We start from the raw sequence: 16,664 nt of genomic DNA, 5'->3' as shown, positions 1-16,664 counted from the left end.
TGGTTTTCGCTAAGCGTGCTACTGACGCCTGGCGCACCCGTGGCGACGGCATCAGGGACGACATCGTGAGTGTTGTGCCCGGGATTTCTCTACGGCAGCGGATGTTCGCTCCGCGCGGTCGTGGATTTCGCTAAGCGTGCTACTGACGCCTGGCGCACCCGTGGCGACGGCATCAGGGACGACATCGTGAGTGTTGTGCCCGGGATTTCTCTACGGCAGCGGATGTTCGCTCCGCGCGGTCGTGGATTTCGCTAAGCGTGCTACTGACGCCTAACGCACCCGTGGCGACGGCATCAGGGACGACATCGTGAGTGTTGTGCCCGGGATTTCTCTACGGCAGCGGATGTTCGCTCCGCGCGGTCGTGGTTTTCGCTAAGCGTGCTACTGACGCCTGGCGCACCCGTGGCGACGGCATCAGGGACGACATCGTGAGTGTTGTGCCCGGGATTTCTCTACGGCAGCGGATGTTCGCTCCGCGCGGTCGTGGTTTTCGCTAAGCGTGCTACTGACGCCTGGCGCACCCGTGGCGACGGCATCAGGGACGACATCGTGAGTGTTGTGCCCGGGATTTCTCTACGGCAGCGGATGTTCGCTCCGCGCGGTCGTGGTTTTCGCTAAGCGTGCTACTGACGCCTGGCGCACCCGTGGCGACGGCATCAGGGACGACATCGTGAGTGTTGTGCCCGGGATTTCTCTACGGCAGCGGATGTTCGCTCCGCGCGGTCGTGGATTTCGCTAAGCGTGCTACTGACGCCTGGCGCACCCGTGGCGACGGCATCAGGGACGACATCGTGAGTGTTGTGCCCGGGATTTCTCTACGGCAGCGGATGTTCGCTCCGCGCGGTCGTGGATTTCGCTAAGCGTGCTACTGACGCCTGGCGCACCCGTGGCGACGGCATCAGGGACGACATCGTGAGTGTTGTGCCCGGGATTTCTCTACGGCAGCGGATGTTCGCTCCGCGCGGTCGTGGATTTCGCTAAGCGTGCTACTGACGCCTGGCGCACCCGTGGCGACGGCATCAGGGACGACATCGTGAGTGTTGTGCCCTGGATTTCTCTACGGCAGCGGATGTTCGCTCCGCGCGGTCGTGGTTTTCGCTAAGCGTGCTACTGACGCCTGGCGCACCCGTGGCGACGGCATCAGGGACGACATCGTGAGTGTTGTGCCCGGGATTTCTCTACGGCAGCGGATGTTCGCTCCGCGCGGTCGTGGTTTTCGCTAAGCGTGCTACTGACGCCTGGCGCACCCGTGGCGACGGCATCAGGGACGACATCGTGAGTGTTGTGCCCGGGATTTCTCTACGGCAGCGGATGTTCGCTCCGCGCGGTCGTGGTTTTCGCTAAGCGTGCTACTGACGCCTGGCGCACCCGTGGCGACGGCATCAGGGACGACATCGTGAGTGTTGTGCCCGGGATTTCTCTACGGCAGCGGATGTTCGCTCCGCGCGGTCGTGGATTTCGCTAAGCGTGCTACTGACGCCTGGCGCACCCGTGGCGACGGCATCAGGGACGACATCGTGAGTCTTGTGCCCGGGATTTCTCTACGGCAGCGGATGTTCGCTCCGCGCGGTCGTGGATTTCGCTAAGCGTGCTACTGACGCCTGGCGCACCCGTGGCGACGGCATCAGGGACGACATCGTGAGTGTTGTGCCCGGGATTTCTCTACGGCAGCGGATGTTCGCTCCGCGCGGTCGTGGATTTCGCTAAGCGTGCTACTGACGCCTGGCGCACCCGTGGCGACGGCATCAGGGACGACATCGTGAGTGTTGTGCCCGGGATTTCTCTACGGCAGCGGATGTTCGCTCCGCGCGGTCGTGGTTTTCGCTAAGCGTGCTACTGACGCCTGGCGCACCCGTGGCGACGGCATCAGGGACGACATCGTGAGTGTTGTGCCCGGGATTTCTCTACGGCAGCGGATGTTCGCTCCGCGCGGTCGTGGTTTTCGCTAAGCGTGCTACTGACGCCTGGCGCACCCGTGGCGACGGCATCAGGGACGACATCGTGAGTGTTGTGCCCGGGATTTCTCTACGGCAGCGGATGTTCGCTCCGCGCGGTCGTGGTTTTCGCTAAGCGTGCTACTGACGCCTGGCGCACCCGTGGCGACGGCATCAGGGACGACATCGTGAGTGTTGTGCCCGGCATTTCTCTACGGCAGCGGATGTTCGCTCCGCGCGGTCGTGGATTTCGCTAAGCGTGCTACTGACGCCTGGCGCACCCGTGGCGACGGCATCAGGGACGACATCGTGAGTGTTGTGCCCGGGATTTCTCTACGGCAGCGGATGTTCGCTCCGCGCGGTCGTGGTTTTCGCTAAGCGTGCTACTGACGCCTGGCGCACCCGTGGCGACGGCATCAGGGACGACATCGTGAGTGTTGTGCCCGGGATTTCTCTACGGCAGCGGATGTTCGCTCCGCGCGGTCGTGGTTTTCGCTAAGCGTGCTACTGACGCCTGGCGCACCCGTGGCGACGGCATCAGGGACGACATCGTGAGTGTTGTGCCCGGGATTTCTCTACGGCAGCGGATGTTCGTTCCGCGCGGTCGTGGTTTTCGCTAAGCGTGCTACTGACGCCTGCTGCACCCGTGGCGACGGCATCAGGGACGACATCGTGAGTGTTGTGCCCGGGATTTCTCTACGGCAGCGGATGTTCGCTCCGCGCGGTCGTGGTTTTCGCTAAGCGTGCTACTGACGCCTGCTGCACCCGTGGCGACGGCATCAGGGACGACATCGTGAGTGTTGTGCCCGGGATTTCTCTACGGCAGCGGATGTTCGCTCCGCGCGGTCGTGGTTTTCGCTAAGCGTGCTACTGACGCCTGCTGCACCCGTGGCGACGGCATCAGGGACGACATCGTGAGTGTTGTGCCCGGGATTTCTCTACGGCAGCGGATGTTCGTTCCGCGCGGTCGTGGTTTTCGCTAAGCGTGCTACTGACGCCTGGCGCACCCGTGGCGACGGCATCAGGGACGACATCGTGAGTGTTGTGCCCGGGATTTCTCTACGGCAGCGGATGTTCGTTCCGCGCGGTCGTGGTTTTCGCTAAGCGTGCTACTGACGCCTGGCGCACCCGTGGCGACGGCATCAGGGACGACATCGTGAGTGTTGTGCCCGGGATTTCTCTACGGCAGCGGATGTTCGCTCCGCGCGGTCGTGGTTTTCGCTAAGCGTGCTACTGACGCCTGGTGCACCCGTGGCGACGGCATCAGGGACGACATCGTGAGTGTTGTGCCCGGGATTTCTCTACGGCAGCGGATGTTCGCTCCGCGCGGTCGTGGTTTTCGCTAAGCGTGCTACTGACGCCTGCTGCAACCGTGGCGACGGCATCAGGGACGACATCGTGAGTGTTGTGCCCGGGATTTCTCTACGGCAGCGGATGTTCGTTCCGCGCGGTCGTGGTTTTCGCTAAGCGTGCTACTGACGCCTGGCGCACCCGTGGCGACGGCATCAGGGACGACATCGTGAGTGTTGTGCCCGGGATTTCTCTACGGCAGCGGATGTTCGTTCCGCGCGGTCGTGGTTTTCGCTAAGCGTGCTACTGACGCCTGGCGCACCCGTGGCGACGGCATCAGGGACGACATCGTGAGTGTTGTGCCCGGGATTTCTCTACGGCAGCGGATGTTCGTTCCGCGCGGTCGTGGTTTTCGCTAAGCGTGCTACTGACGCCTGCTGCACCCGTGGCGACGGCATCAGGGACGACATCGTGAGTGTTGTGCCCGGGATTTCTCTACGGCAGCGGATGTTCGTTCCGCGCGGTCGTGGTTTTCGCTAAGCGTGCTACTGACGCCTGGCGCACCCGTGGCGACGGCATCAGGGACGACATCGTGAGTGTTGTGCCCGGGATTTCTCTACGGCAGCGGATGTTCGTTCCGCGCGGTCGTGGTTTTCGCTAAGCGTGCTACTGACGCCTGCTGCACCCGTGGCGACGGCATCAGGGACGACATCGTGAGTGTTGTGCCCGGGATTTCTCTACGGCAGCGGATGTTCGCTCCGCGCGGTCGTGGATTTCGCTAAGCGTGCTACTGACGCCTGCTGCACCCGTGGCGACGGCATCAGGGACGACATCGTGAGTGTTGTGCCCGGGATTTCTCTACGGCAGCGGATGTTCGTTCCGCGCGGTCGTGGTTTTCGCTAAGCGTGCTACTGACGCCTGGCGCACCCGTGGCGACGGCATCAGGGACGACATCGTGAGTGTTGTGCCCGGGATTTCTCTACGGCAGCGGATGTTCGTTCCGCGCGGTCGTGGTTTTCGCTAAGCGTACTACTGACGCCTGCTGCACCCGTGGCGACGGCATCAGGGACGACATCGTGAGTGTTGTGCCCGGGATTTCTCTACGGCAGCGGATGTTCGCTCCGCGCGGTCGTGGTTTTCGCTAAGCGTGCTACTGACGCCTGCTGCACCCGTGGCGACGGCATCAGGGACGACATCGTGAGTGTTGTGCCCGGGATTTCTCTACGGCAGCGGATGTTCGCTCCGCGCGGTCGTGGTTTTCGCTAAGCGTGCTACTGACGCCTGGCGCACCCGTGGCGACGGCATCAGGGACGACATCGTGAGTGTTGTGCCCGGGATTTCTCTACGGCAGCGGATGTTCGTTCCGCGCGGTCGTGGTTTTCGCTAAGCGTGCTACTGACGCCTGGCGCACCCGTGGCGACGGCATCAGGGACGACATCGTGAGTGTTGTGCCCGGGATTTCTCTACGGCAGCGGATGTTCGTTCCGCGCGGTCGTGGTTTTCGCTAAGCGTGCTACTGACGCCTGCTGCACCCGTGGCGACGGCATCAGGGACGACATCGTGAGTGTTGTGCCCGGGATTTCTCTACGGCAGCGGATGTTCGCTCCGCGCGGTCGTGGTTTTCGCTAAGCGTGCTACTGACGCCTGCTGCACCCGTGGCGACGGCATCAGGGACGACATCGTGAGTGTTGTGCCCGGGATTTCTCTACGGCAGCGGATGTTCGCTCCGCGCGGTCGTGGTTTTCGCTAAGCGTGCTACTGACGCCTGCTGCACCCGTGGCGACGGCATCAGGGACGACATCGTGAGTGTTGTGCCCGGGATTTCTCTACGGCAGCGGATGTTCGTTCCGCGCGGTCGTGGTTTTCGCTAAGCGTGCTACTGACGCCTGGCGCACCCGTGGCGACGGCATCAGGGACGACATCGTGAGTGTTGTGCCCGGGATTTCTCTACGGCAGCGGATGTTCGTTCCGCGCGGTCGTGGTTTTCGCTAAGCGTGCTACTGACGCCTGGCGCACCCGTGGCGACGGCATCAGGGACGACATCGTGAGTGTTGTGCCCGGGATTTCTCTACGGCAGCGGATGTTCGTTCCGCGCGGTCGTGGTTTTCGCTAAGCGTGCTACTGACGCCTGGTGCACCCGTGGCGACGACATCAGGGACGACATCGTGAGTGTTGTGCCCGGGATTTCTCTACGGCAGCGGATGTTCGCTCCGCGCGGTCGTGGTTTTCGCTAAGCGTGCTACTGACGCCTGCTGCACCCGTGGCGACGGCATCAGGGACGACATCGTGAGTGTTGTGCCCGGGATTTCTCTACGGCAGCGGATGTTCGTTCCGCGCGGTCGTGGTTTTCGCTAAGCGTGCTACTGACGCCTGGCGCACCCGTGGCGACGGCATCAGGGACGACATCGTGAGTGTTGTGCCCGGGATTTCTCTACGGCAGCGGATGTTCGTTCCGCGCGGTCGTGGTTTTCGCTAAGCGTGCTACTGACGCCTGGCGCACCCGTGGCGACGGCATCAGGGACGACATCGTGAGTGTTGTGCCCGGGATTTCTCTACGGCAGCGGATGTTCGTTCCGCGCGGTCGTGGTTTTCGCTAAGCGTGCTACTGACGCCTGCTGCACCCGTGGCGACGGCATCAGGGACGACATCGTGAGTGTTGTGCCCGGGATTTCTCTACGGCAGCGGATGTTCGCTCCGCGCGGTCGTGGTTTTCGCTAAGCGTGCTACTGACGCCTGCTGCACCCGTGGCGACGGCATCAGGGACGACATCGTGAGTGTTGTGCCCGGGATTTCTCTACGGCAGCGGATGTTCGTTCCGCGCGGTCGTGGTTTTCGCTAAGCGTGCTACTGACGCCTGGCGCACCCGTGGCGACGGCATCAGGGACGACATCGTGAGTGTTGTGCCCGGGATTTCTCTACGGCAGCGGATGTTCGTTCCGCGCGGTCGTGGTTTTCGCTAAGCGTGCTACTGACGCCTGCTGCACCCGTGGCGACGGCATCAGGGACGACATCGTGAGTGTTGTGCCCGGGATTTCTCTACGGCAGCGGATGTTCGCTCCGCGCGGTCGTAGTTTTCGCTAAGCGTGCTACTGACGCCTGCTGCACCCGTGGCGACGGCATCAGGGACGACATCGTGAGTGTTGTGCCCGGGATTTCTCTACGGCAGCGGATGTTCGTTCCGCGCGGTCGTGGTTTTCGCTAAGCGTGCTACTGACGCCTGGCGCACCCGTGGCGACGGCATCAGGGACGACATCGTGAGTGTTGTGCCCGGGATTTCTCTACGGCAGCGGATGTTCGTTCCGCGCGGTCGTGGTTTTCGCTAAGCGTGCTACTGACGCCTGGCGCACCCGTGGCGACGGCATCAGGGACGACATCGTGAGTGTTGTGCCCGGGATTTCTCTACGGCAGCGGATGTTCGTTCCGCGCGGTCGTGGTTTTCGCTAAGCGTGCTACTGACGCCTGCTGCACCCGTGGCGACGGCATCAGGGACGACATCGTGAGTGTTGTGCCCGGGATTTCTCTACGGCAGCGGATGTTCGCTCCGCGCGGTCGTGGTTTTCGCTAAGCGTGCTACTGACGCCTGCTGCACCCGTGGCGACGGCATCAGGGACGACATCGTGAGTGTTGTGCCCGGGATTTCTCTACGGCAGCGGATGTTCGTTCCGCGCGGTCGTGGTTTTCGCTAAGCGTGCTACTGACGCCTGCTGCACCCGTGGCGACGGCATCAGGGACGACATCGTGAGTGTTGTGCCCGGGATTTCTCTACGGCAGCGGATGTTCGTTCCGCGCGGTCGTGGTTTTCGCTAAGCGTGCTACTGACGCCTGCTGCACCCGTGGCGACGGCATCAGGGACGACATCGTGAGTGTTGTGCCCGGGATTTCTCTACGGCAGCGGATGTTCGCTCCGCGCGGTCGTGGTTTTCGCTAAGCGTGCTACTGACGCCTGCTGCACCCGTGGCGACGGCATCAGGGACGACATCGTGAGTGTTGTGCCCGGGATTTCTCTACGGCAGCGGATGTTCGCTCCGCGCGGTCGTGGTTTTCGCTAAGCGTGCTACTGACGCCTGCTGCACCCGTGGCGACGGCATCAGGGACGACATCGTGAGTGTTGTGCCCGGGATTTCTCTACGGCAGCGGATGTTCGCTCCGCGCGGTCGTGGTTTTCGCTAAGCGTGCTACTGACGCCTGCTGCACCCGTGGCGACGGCATCAGGGACGACATCGTGAGTGTTGTGCCCGGGATTTCTCTACGGCAGCGGATGTTCGCTCCGCGCGGTCGTGGTTTTCGCTAAGCGTGCTACTGACGCCTGCTGCACCCGTGGCGACGGCATCAGGGACGACATCGTGAGTGTTGTGCCCGGGATTTCTCTACGGCAGCGGATGTTCGCTCCGCGCGGTCGTGGTTTTCGCTAAGCGTGCTACTGACGCCTGCTGCACCCGTGGCGACGGCATCAGGGACGACATCGTGAGTGTTGTGCCCGGGATTTCTCTACGGCAGCGGATGTTCGCTCCGCGCGGTCGTGGTTTTCGCTAAGCGTGCTACTGACGCCTGCTGCACCCGTGGCGACGGCATCAGGGACGACATCGTGAGTGTTGTGCCCGGGATTTCTCTACGGCAGCGGATGTTCGCTCCGCGCGGTCGTGGTTTTCGCTAAGCGTGCTACTGACGCCTGCTGCACCCGTGGCGACGGCATCAGGGACGACATCGTGAGTGTTGTGCCCGGGATTTCTCTACGGCAGCGGATGTTCGCTCCGCGCGGTCGTGGTTTTCGCTAAGCGTGCTACTGACGCCTGCTGCACCCGTGGCGACGGTATCAGGGACGACATCGTGAGTGTTGTGCCCGGGATTTCTCTACGGCAGCGGATGTTCGCTCCGCGCGGTCGTGGTTTTCGCTAAGCGTGCTACTGACGCCTGCTGCACCCGTGGCGACGGCATCAGGGACGACATCGTGAGTGTTGTGCCCGGGATTTCTCTACGGCAGCGGATGTTCGCTCCGCGCGGTCGTGGTTTTCGCTAAGCGTGCTACTGACGCCTGCTGCACCCGTGGCGACGGCATCAGGGACGACATCGTGAGTGTTGTGCCCGGAATTTCTCTACGGCAGCGGATGTTCGCTCCGCGCGGTCGTGGTTTTCGCTAAGCGTGCTACTGACGCCTGCCGCACCCGTGGCGACGGCATCGGGGACGACATCGTGAGTGTTGTGCCCGGGATTTCTCTACGGTAGCGGATGTTCGCTCCGCGCGGTCGTGGTTTTCGCTAAGCGTGCTACTGACGCCTGCTGCACCCCTGGCGACGGCATCAGGGACGACATCGTGAGTGTTGTGCCCGGGATTTCTCTACGGCAGCGGATGTTCGCTCCGCGCGGTCGTGGTTTTCGCTAAGCGTGCTACTGACGCCTGCTGCACCCGTGGCGACGGCATCAGGGACGACATCGTGAGTGTTGTGCCCGGGATTTCTCTACGGCAGCGGATGTTCGCTCCGCGCGGTCGTGGTTTTCGCTAAGCGTGCTACTGACGCCTGCTGCACCCGTGGCGACGGCATCAGGGACGACATCGTGAGTGTTGTGCCCGGGATTTCTCTACGGCAGCGGATGTTCGCTCCGCGCGGTCGTGGTTTTCGCTAAGCGTGCTACTGACGCCTGCTGCACCCGTGGCGACGGCATCAGGGACGACATCGTGAGTGTTGTGCCCGGGATTTCTCTACGGCAGCGGATGTTCGCTCCGCGCGGTCGTGGTTTTCGCTAAGCGTGCTACTGACGCCTGCTGCACCCGTGGCGACGGCATCAGGGACGACATCGTGAGTGTTGTGCCCGGGATTTCTCTACGGCAGCGGATGTTCGCTCCGCGCGGTCGTGGTTTTCGCTAAGCGTGCTACTGACGCCTGCTGCACCCGTGGCGACGGCATCAGGGACGACATCGTGAGTGTTGTGCCCGGGATTTCTCTACGGCAGCGGATGTTCGTTCCGCGCGGTCGTGGTTTTCGCTAAGCGTGCTACTGACGCCTGCTGCACCCGTGGCGACGGCATCAGGGACGACATCGTGAGTGTTGTGCCCGGGATTTCTCTACGGCAGCGGATGTTCGCTCCGCGCGGTCGTGGTTTTCGCTAAGCGTGCTACTGACGCCTGCTGCACCCGTGGCGACGGCATCAGGGACGACATCGTGAGTGTTGTGCCCGGGATTTCTCTACGGCAGCGGATGTTCGCTCCGCGCGGTCGTGGTTTTCGCTAAGCGTGCTACTGACGCCTGCTGCACCCGTGGCGACGGCATCAGGGACGACATCGTGAGTGTTGTGCCCGGGATTTCTCTACGGCAGCGGATGTTCGTTCCGCGCGGTCGTGGTTTTCGCTAAGCGTGCTACTGACGCCTGGCGCACCCGTGGCGACGGCATCAGGGACGACATCGTGAGTGTTGTGCCCGGGATTTCTCTACGGCAGCGGATGTTCGTTCCGCGCGGTCGTGGTTTTCGCTAAGCGTGCTACTGACGCCTGGCGCACCCGTGGCGACGGCATCAGGGACGACATCGTGAGTGTTGTGCCCGGGATTTCTCCACGGCAGCGGATGTTCGTTCCGCGCGGTCGTGGTTTTCGCTAAGCGTGCTACTGACGCCTGGTGCACCCGTGGCGACGGCATCAGGGACGACATCGTGAGTGTTGTGCCCGGGATTTCTCTACGGCAGCGGATGTTCGCTCCGCGCGGTCGTGGTTTTCGCTAAGCGTGCTACTGACGCCTGGTGCACCCGTGGCGACGGCATCAGGGACGACATCGTGAGTGTTGTGCCCGGGATTTCTCTACGGCAGCGGATGTTCGCTCCGCGCGGTCGTGGTTTTCGCTAAGCGTGCTACTGACGCCTGCTGCACCCGTGGCGACGGCATCAGGGACGACATCGTGAGTGTTGTGCCCGGGATTTCTCTACGGCAGCGGATGTTCGCTCCGCGCGGTCGTGGTTTTCGCTAAGCGTGCTACTGACGCCTGCTGCACCCGTGGCGACGGCATCAGGGACGACATCGTGAGTGTTGTGCCCGGGATTTCTCTACGGCAGCGGATGTTCGCTCCGCGCGGTCGTGGTTTTCGCTAAGCGTGCTACTGACGCCTGCTGCACCCGTGGCGACGGCATCAGGGACGACATCGTGAGTGTTGTGCCCGGGATTTCTCTACGGCAGCGGATGTTCGTTCCGCGCGGTCGTGGTTTTCGCTAAGCGTGCTACTGACGCCTGGCGCACCCGTGGCGACGGCATCAGGGACGACATCGTGAGTGTTGTGCCCGGGATTTCTCTACGGCAGCGGATGTTGGTTCCGCGCGGTCGTGGTTTTCGCTAAGCGTGCAACTGACGCCTGCTGCACCCGTGGCGACGGCATCAGGGACGACATCGTGAGTGTTGTGCCCGGGATTTCTCTACGGCAGCGGATGTTCGTTCCGCGCGGTCGTGGTTTTCGCTAAGCGTGCTACTGACGCCTGGCGCACCCGCGGCGACGGCATCAGGGACGACATCGTGAGTGTGCCCGGGATTTCTCTACGGCGGCGGATGTTCGTTCCGCGCGGTTTTTCGCTAAGCGTGCTACTGACAGTATACGTGTGTGTGTCCGTGTGGTGCACCTGCGCGGTTTTATTAGTTGAACTACCGTGCGTCTAGGAATTTACCCAGCGGCATTGTGAGTACCTTGAAAGATATCTTTTGCGGCAAAGGACTTGGTTGTTCCTATTTGGTCTGATTGGTTTTGCCTACAGCTCTGCAAATTGTTTCACTGGTATCGACCCTGTTAAATAAATGCATAGAACCCTCAGGTCTATATGGACTAACCACTTTAATTGTTAGCGAATCGTCCAGCATCTGGCAAACATACCCTACCGAAAAATCCGGTATAACTTTTCCCTATCCGGATTATGGAACCGGAAATTTGTTTCTGGATACCCAAAATCCAGATTGTAGACAAAGGAATAATTTCTGAAAACCTAAACTCCAGATAGAATCCGGATAGAGTCCAGATAGCTTTCCGGTTCCATAATCCGGATAGCGAAAAGTTATACCGGATTTTTAGGTAGGGTACACCAACCACAGTTCACCAGCTTCCTCCTAAGTGCCTTCCGTTGACGTCCGAAAAAAGACAAAAAAACACGGTAAATCCCGGCCAATCTGGTGATCTTCTGCTAAATTGTGGCTTTACTGGAAGTGAAAAGAGTCCCATAATCCAGTAAAATAGATTTTTACTGGAAATATACTTCCGGTAAAATCCGGTGACATTTTGGTAAAAAATCTGGTGCCATCATCATAAAAATCCTGTAACATTCCTGTAAATCAACCGGTAACATTCCAGTAAAGAACCCGGTGACGTTCCGGTAAACTACGGCTTTACTGGAAGTGAAAACAGTCCCATAATCCAGTAAAATAGACTTTTACTGGAAATGACATTCCGGTAAAAAATATTTTTCAATAGGGATTACACGATTAAAAAAATACCATATATTCTACGGTCGTCAGTCAAAAGGACAATCTAAAACAGTGACAAATAAAAAACGGTCAGGAAAAACCTCCTTGCCCATAATTCATCTTGAACACAATAAGGGCAACATATGCAGTCAAGATTAAAAACCAATAATACAATTATATAATACGTATCTCATGTTTGACCAAGAAGGAGCGAAGCTTTTGATTAAAAGCCCCTGTGGGGCCGGCAAGCGATACGTTGTAGCCTAGAGCGTTTAAGAGCTGGGGTACTTGGAAGCTGATCTTTTGGTTGCCATAATTCGTTCTAGTTCGTAGTAGAGTTTATTAGCTGACATTGCCCTTAGGTTATAGCCCGTTAGATTTGAGGGAGTTAAACCAAAGCTATTTATTCCTTTTGCATGAACTAGCGGTCCAAGTTTATTGAGGTATAGCCTGTTGAGCGGTATGTTAAGCTTTTCAAGTAATTCATTGGCATTACTATCGTATTTTGCCATTGTCCCTGATGCTAAAGAGGACTCCTGTCACGATATCAATCAGGAGCATACTCACACAGGATGCGCAGCTCAGCGTCTTTGATCTGGTGTCTGCCAAAGCCCCCAATGTACTTCACAACTTCAGAGGTGAACTCTGACAGGGTATCCTCGCCCAACCCATACACCGCGGCCAGATCGTCACCCTGGCTGACCGTTAGGATTTCCCTTTCAAGGTCAGCAGCCACGTTGTCGGAGTTGGGGGCTTGAACACCAGCGTGTACCAGCTGCTTCCTGTAGGCCTGCTGAAACTGGGTAGCTGACTGGTTATTGTTCCAGCCGCCCCTTTGCCGCGCACATCTGAAGAACATCTCCAGGTGGTCCTGGCTTGCCCGGTAGGAACACAGATAGCTAAAAAAGAAAGACACCAGAGAAGACATTTTGTTTAGAAAGAGAAGTCGTGTAGTCAATAGTCTGCTGCAGATTAAGGAATGCAGAACAAGCTTTTTCCAGGGAAAGCCCGCCACATTTTTCAAATTAGCAAAATAATGTTGGAGGAGAGGGTGAGTGGAGAAGAGAAAACCGGCAATCGCGGTGAGCGCAGAGCTTCTCGAAGGGAATTTTCCTGCTTTCCTTAACCTACAGCAGACAATAAATGCGATCGGGTATAGTTCCGTTCTGCACTTGCACTAACCTAACTTCACCACTGGTGAGCAGTTGAGTTGCGAGGCTTGCCACGCTCTTCAGGGCGAAAGCAAACGCAATGACAGGCATGCGCCTGCCGTCCGTCACTGCAGGTTGGCGCTGGATAGCTCCAGCTGCATGAGGTTCTGGCCGACCCCCTTGATCATCTGGCTACTCCCCTGGATGTTCGCCTGGTTGAAGGGACGCTTGTAGGTGCGGGCCACAGGACTCCGTGAGCTCGGCAGTTCAAAACACCTACATGACATGCAAAACCATTGTTTTCTGCAGTTAACACATGGAACATTAAGTGCTGCCTCACTATACCATAAACACCAATAATGAGCTTCAAAACTTACCTATCAGTGTCCTGAATGAACTTGCATGTTACCTCGCAGTTGCTGAACTCTGGGAGCCCAAGCTGTTTGGCAAACAGAAGGGCCTTGGCGACGGAACTGCTGAGGGTTTGAGCAGCCAGCTTGACCTTCATCCTCTGTCGACAGAATTCGATGTGGGCCTGTGTGAGCTTGTTGGCAGCGCGGAGGCCTTCAAACATTTGCAGCTGGTGCAACTGCTTAATGAAGTGCCACTGGATCTGCCGCAAATTGGAACCATTGGAAGGAACATAATTGTATCAATTGAAGTACTTTATCTGGTAACATTAGCTTGAAGGTGTATAGGCACATTTGGAGTAGGTGCCCACATGTGAAGTGCTCTGGGCTCTTCTAATCTTCAGGAATATATATTCTATATCACTTTGTAACTGATGCAATGCTTGCAAAAAGCTTTTATTTATTTTTTTTGCAGATTCCTTCTTTAAAGGTTTACTACGTCTCAAGTGGCTAGCACACAGAGCAGGTGGATCCTGACTCCCAGCATGCCTCTAAGCATTTCAAGATTTTAAAAATGGCCTACTGCACAACTACTGAACTATTTGTGTGGTAGTATTGATACCGATGATCTGTTCTGATGTGCCACAAGTTATTTTTGAACTAGTTCAGCTTGTCATCTAGGAACACGACACTGGTACTTCTTAGTTGCTGCTTGGTTGTTTCAGATTGCTCTTTTTATGACTGTACATTAAGTTTTGTTTTTTTACATTATGATGTTCGGCTCAAAGAGTCTGCGCGGTTGACATTACGGTGCTGCTTAGCATCCCATTAAGAACTGCATGGAATAGACACAAGCAATGAAAAATTGTCAATTGGTTCTTGTTTTACCTCGTGTTTTACGATAGTTACTTTACAACTGAATTTGGAACCTCAAGACTGGGACATAAGGAATGAGGTCCCAAACTACACTCAGTTTAGTGGCTGTGTGTGCTTTTTCACAGTTCACGGGGTTCATAGTCCGTCTTTTTTTTTTTCTGATTTAGTGGTACTTCTATGTTTTAAAAAGCCATTAGCTACTATTTACCGCATAGGCAGCTGAGTGCAGCACCTTCTTGTCTCCAAGCAGGTTATGGAGAAGCTTGAGGGCGTGCGAGGCATCGAAAATGAAATGCACCTTCTCGGTGGGTCGAGTCGGGTGCTCGAACGTCGTCTTTGTGTCTTCATAGCTGATTTCGTGAACATGGCAGCCCAGCAGCTCTGCCATGGTGACGTTTGCACCCAGTCCATCGCACATTACGGCCTTAACGTGGAGACCGCACTATTGAAAGGCGACGATGCTGTTTTCAAAAAGGCTCTTAAGGAACAACCCTGACACTTCATTTGTCAGGAAATAGCCAAACGGTATCTTCCAGGGTGAAGCAAGATCTCTGTTGCCATGGGCACTTCGTCAGTCCCGACCGAGCCAAGTCATTAGCCGAAATCGACGTACCCGATGAACCTACCCTTTGGGACATCCAAGCTTACTTCTTTTTTATGCACATCCCGTCCAGCATCACGACACACAGCCTCTTTCGTTCAGAAGAGTTTGCATGTCGTCACTCCAGCTCTCCTAGTGCTTCCTTGGTGAATCCAGGCGATGCTCCAAAAACTTTCAACCAACACCTGAGGCAGCTCACAGAAGGAAGGGGGAAGAGCGTGCTAATGCAGACATAGGCTAGGGGCTAGTAGTGCAGGGTGGGTGCGAATTTTTTTGTTATTTTGCTGTACCTTCTGCCAATCATATTCCTGCTGGCGATTTTTTTAAGCCTTTTAGTAGTTGTTGCGGGATTTCCCCAAGTGCTTCCATCCTTAGTTGGAGCTCATCTTTCAGTGCATGCTTCTCATTTAGTCATTTTAAAAGTGATTGGAGATTTCTAGCTTTTTGTTTGTTTCTTTGCAGGGTCCGTTGCACTGAGTGAATTGTCTTTTTGGCCAAATCTATTCTCTTGTTCATACGACGTCGTTTACCTTTTGGGGACTCTCCATCGAAATAGGTGTGGTTGCTGGAGCATGGTCTTGGTGCTGCGTCATCGGCGATCCGTGGTGCTGGACGCTTCCTCGGTGCCTATAAGAAAGAGACCAGTTGGTATGGATTAACGCATACATTTTGTTCTAATGTATATGATCTAAGGACTGGAAATAAAAGTGACATTACAAACTTTTTTGCTGCTATAGACGCTTTGCAGCAGCTGTGCATGGACGCCGCCATAACTGACCTTCAGTTTTGGTTTCCTTTTATTTCGTTCATTTCACTTCATCATTACCATAGCTGGCCAGGATATTGCCATATTAGGTTCAACTGTGTCCTTTTCTAAGGCATCGGCCTTTTTAGAGGATCGTCAACTACCGTTTCAGTTGCTCGGCATCTCGGTAAGACAAGAGAAGGTCAGCAATGGCGGCTGTAATTTGGCGCGTGTGTAAAGCGTCTATATATTATCTTTGCACTTAGCACAATGACGGATGAACTCAAAGTTTACAAGGAAATCATGCATAACAGTTGCTACTGAATTCAACCTATTTTCACTTCAGTATATATGTACATACCTTGACAGAGCAAACGGTGGGTGCTGCATCTTCCTTCAGTCTTGCTTTCACATACAACTCATCCTTAAAGCACTGGAGCTCGAAGTGCCGTGAGCAAAGGACACGATGGGGAGCAGGAGTAAAGTTGTCGGGACAAACTTTCAACCACTTCTGCAGAAGATTGTCATTTTTTAGGGAACCTGGAATATCAAACGAAATGCTCCAATGCTGGCCATATACGTACGAGGGGTCGCGCTCTATAATTTGATTCTTAGTGATATGTAGTAATCACGTGTGATTGCTACTTACGTGTGACATGATAATCCTGAGGTTCTTCCCTCACGGTTCTTGCAATTCAGCGCTGCGCACAACCTCGGCATTCCTGTATTTTAGCGACGTAAAGCGTTTGCGCCTCGATTAAATTTAGAGTAAAGCTATACGCACTCCGGAGTGCGCTTCGGACGGAAATGGCTATACGCACTCCGCTTTTCTCGTATAAAAAGAGTGCACACAACGAGTTTCCTAAGCGGTGCCATGGCGTAGTGGTTAGGGTGTCCGCTTCATACGCAAGTGGACGCGGGTTCGATCCGCGGTTGGCCTACTTTTTTTTTTTTCTTTTTCTCAAACATTTTGTTTTGTTGAGGCACTTGGCGATATTTACGACATTTCCTTTTTTGCAATCAACAGTAAAAAAAAAAAAAAATCGAATGTTGTCGAGAAATTTTGCAGAACTAAATGGTATCGGGCTCCCTTTCCGGAGGTGCGATCGGGGACAGCGGGGCTTGGATTGCCGGCTGGTTCGCGGCGTGTACTGGTTACTCTTAGTAATTAGCAGCCGATACTGTCGCCGCGAAGCGGCGTGAACGCAGGCGGGGGGCTGTGTTAACGAGCGCCCCAGTGATTCACGCGCCGTTCAAAAAGGGTGGCCCGAGCGGCATGATCTCTCGGAGGA

At 56.5% G+C, this 16,664-nt stretch overlaps 1 protein-coding gene and 1 pseudogene across 1 annotated transcript; both read right to left on the bottom strand.

Moving 5' to 3' along the window:
* The window catches only part of LOC121836998, a 78,942-nt pseudogene extending 66,031 nt beyond the window's left edge, over positions 1–12,911 (bottom strand).
* Positions 12,912–12,925: 14 nt separating this feature from the next.
* Positions 12,926–16,092, bottom strand: LOC121836997. The gene is made up of 5 exons (XM_042292199.1): positions 16,056–16,092; positions 15,734–15,912; positions 14,235–14,468; positions 13,178–13,413; positions 12,926–13,076 (listed from the first exon to the last, which is right to left on the bottom strand). The coding sequence occupies exons 1-5, from the start codon at positions 16,090–16,092 to the stop codon at positions 12,926–12,928; spliced, it is 837 nt and encodes a 278-aa protein (XP_042148133.1).
* Positions 16,093–16,664: the final 572 nt, after the last annotated feature.

Source organism: Ixodes scapularis, unplaced genomic scaffold, assembly GCF_016920785.2.
Source record: "Ixodes scapularis isolate PalLabHiFi unplaced genomic scaffold, ASM1692078v2 PGA_scaffold39__5_contigs__length_11793443, whole genome shotgun sequence".
NCBI lineage: Eukaryota > Metazoa > Arthropoda > Arachnida > Ixodida > Ixodidae > Ixodes > Ixodes scapularis.
The sequence above is the reverse complement of the archived record's forward strand: the minus strand, read 5'-3'. Positions and strand labels throughout refer to the sequence as shown.

What these genes read in the sequence shown, in the direction of transcription:
- LOC121836997 (XM_042292199.1), bottom strand. Translation starts at nt 16,092, where the DNA reads ATGCCGAGGTTGTGCGCAGCGCTGAATTGCAAGAACC. An exon ending in CCACCGTTTGCTCTGTCAAG is followed by an intron (nt 14,469 to 15,733) that starts GTATGTACATAT and finishes GCCTTTCAATAG; the next exon opens with TGCGGTCTCCACGTTAAGGC. An exon ending in TGCACTCAGCTGCCTATGCG is followed by an intron (nt 13,414 to 14,234) that starts GTAAATAGTAGC and finishes AATTTGCGGCAG; the next exon opens with ATCCAGTGGCACTTCATTAA.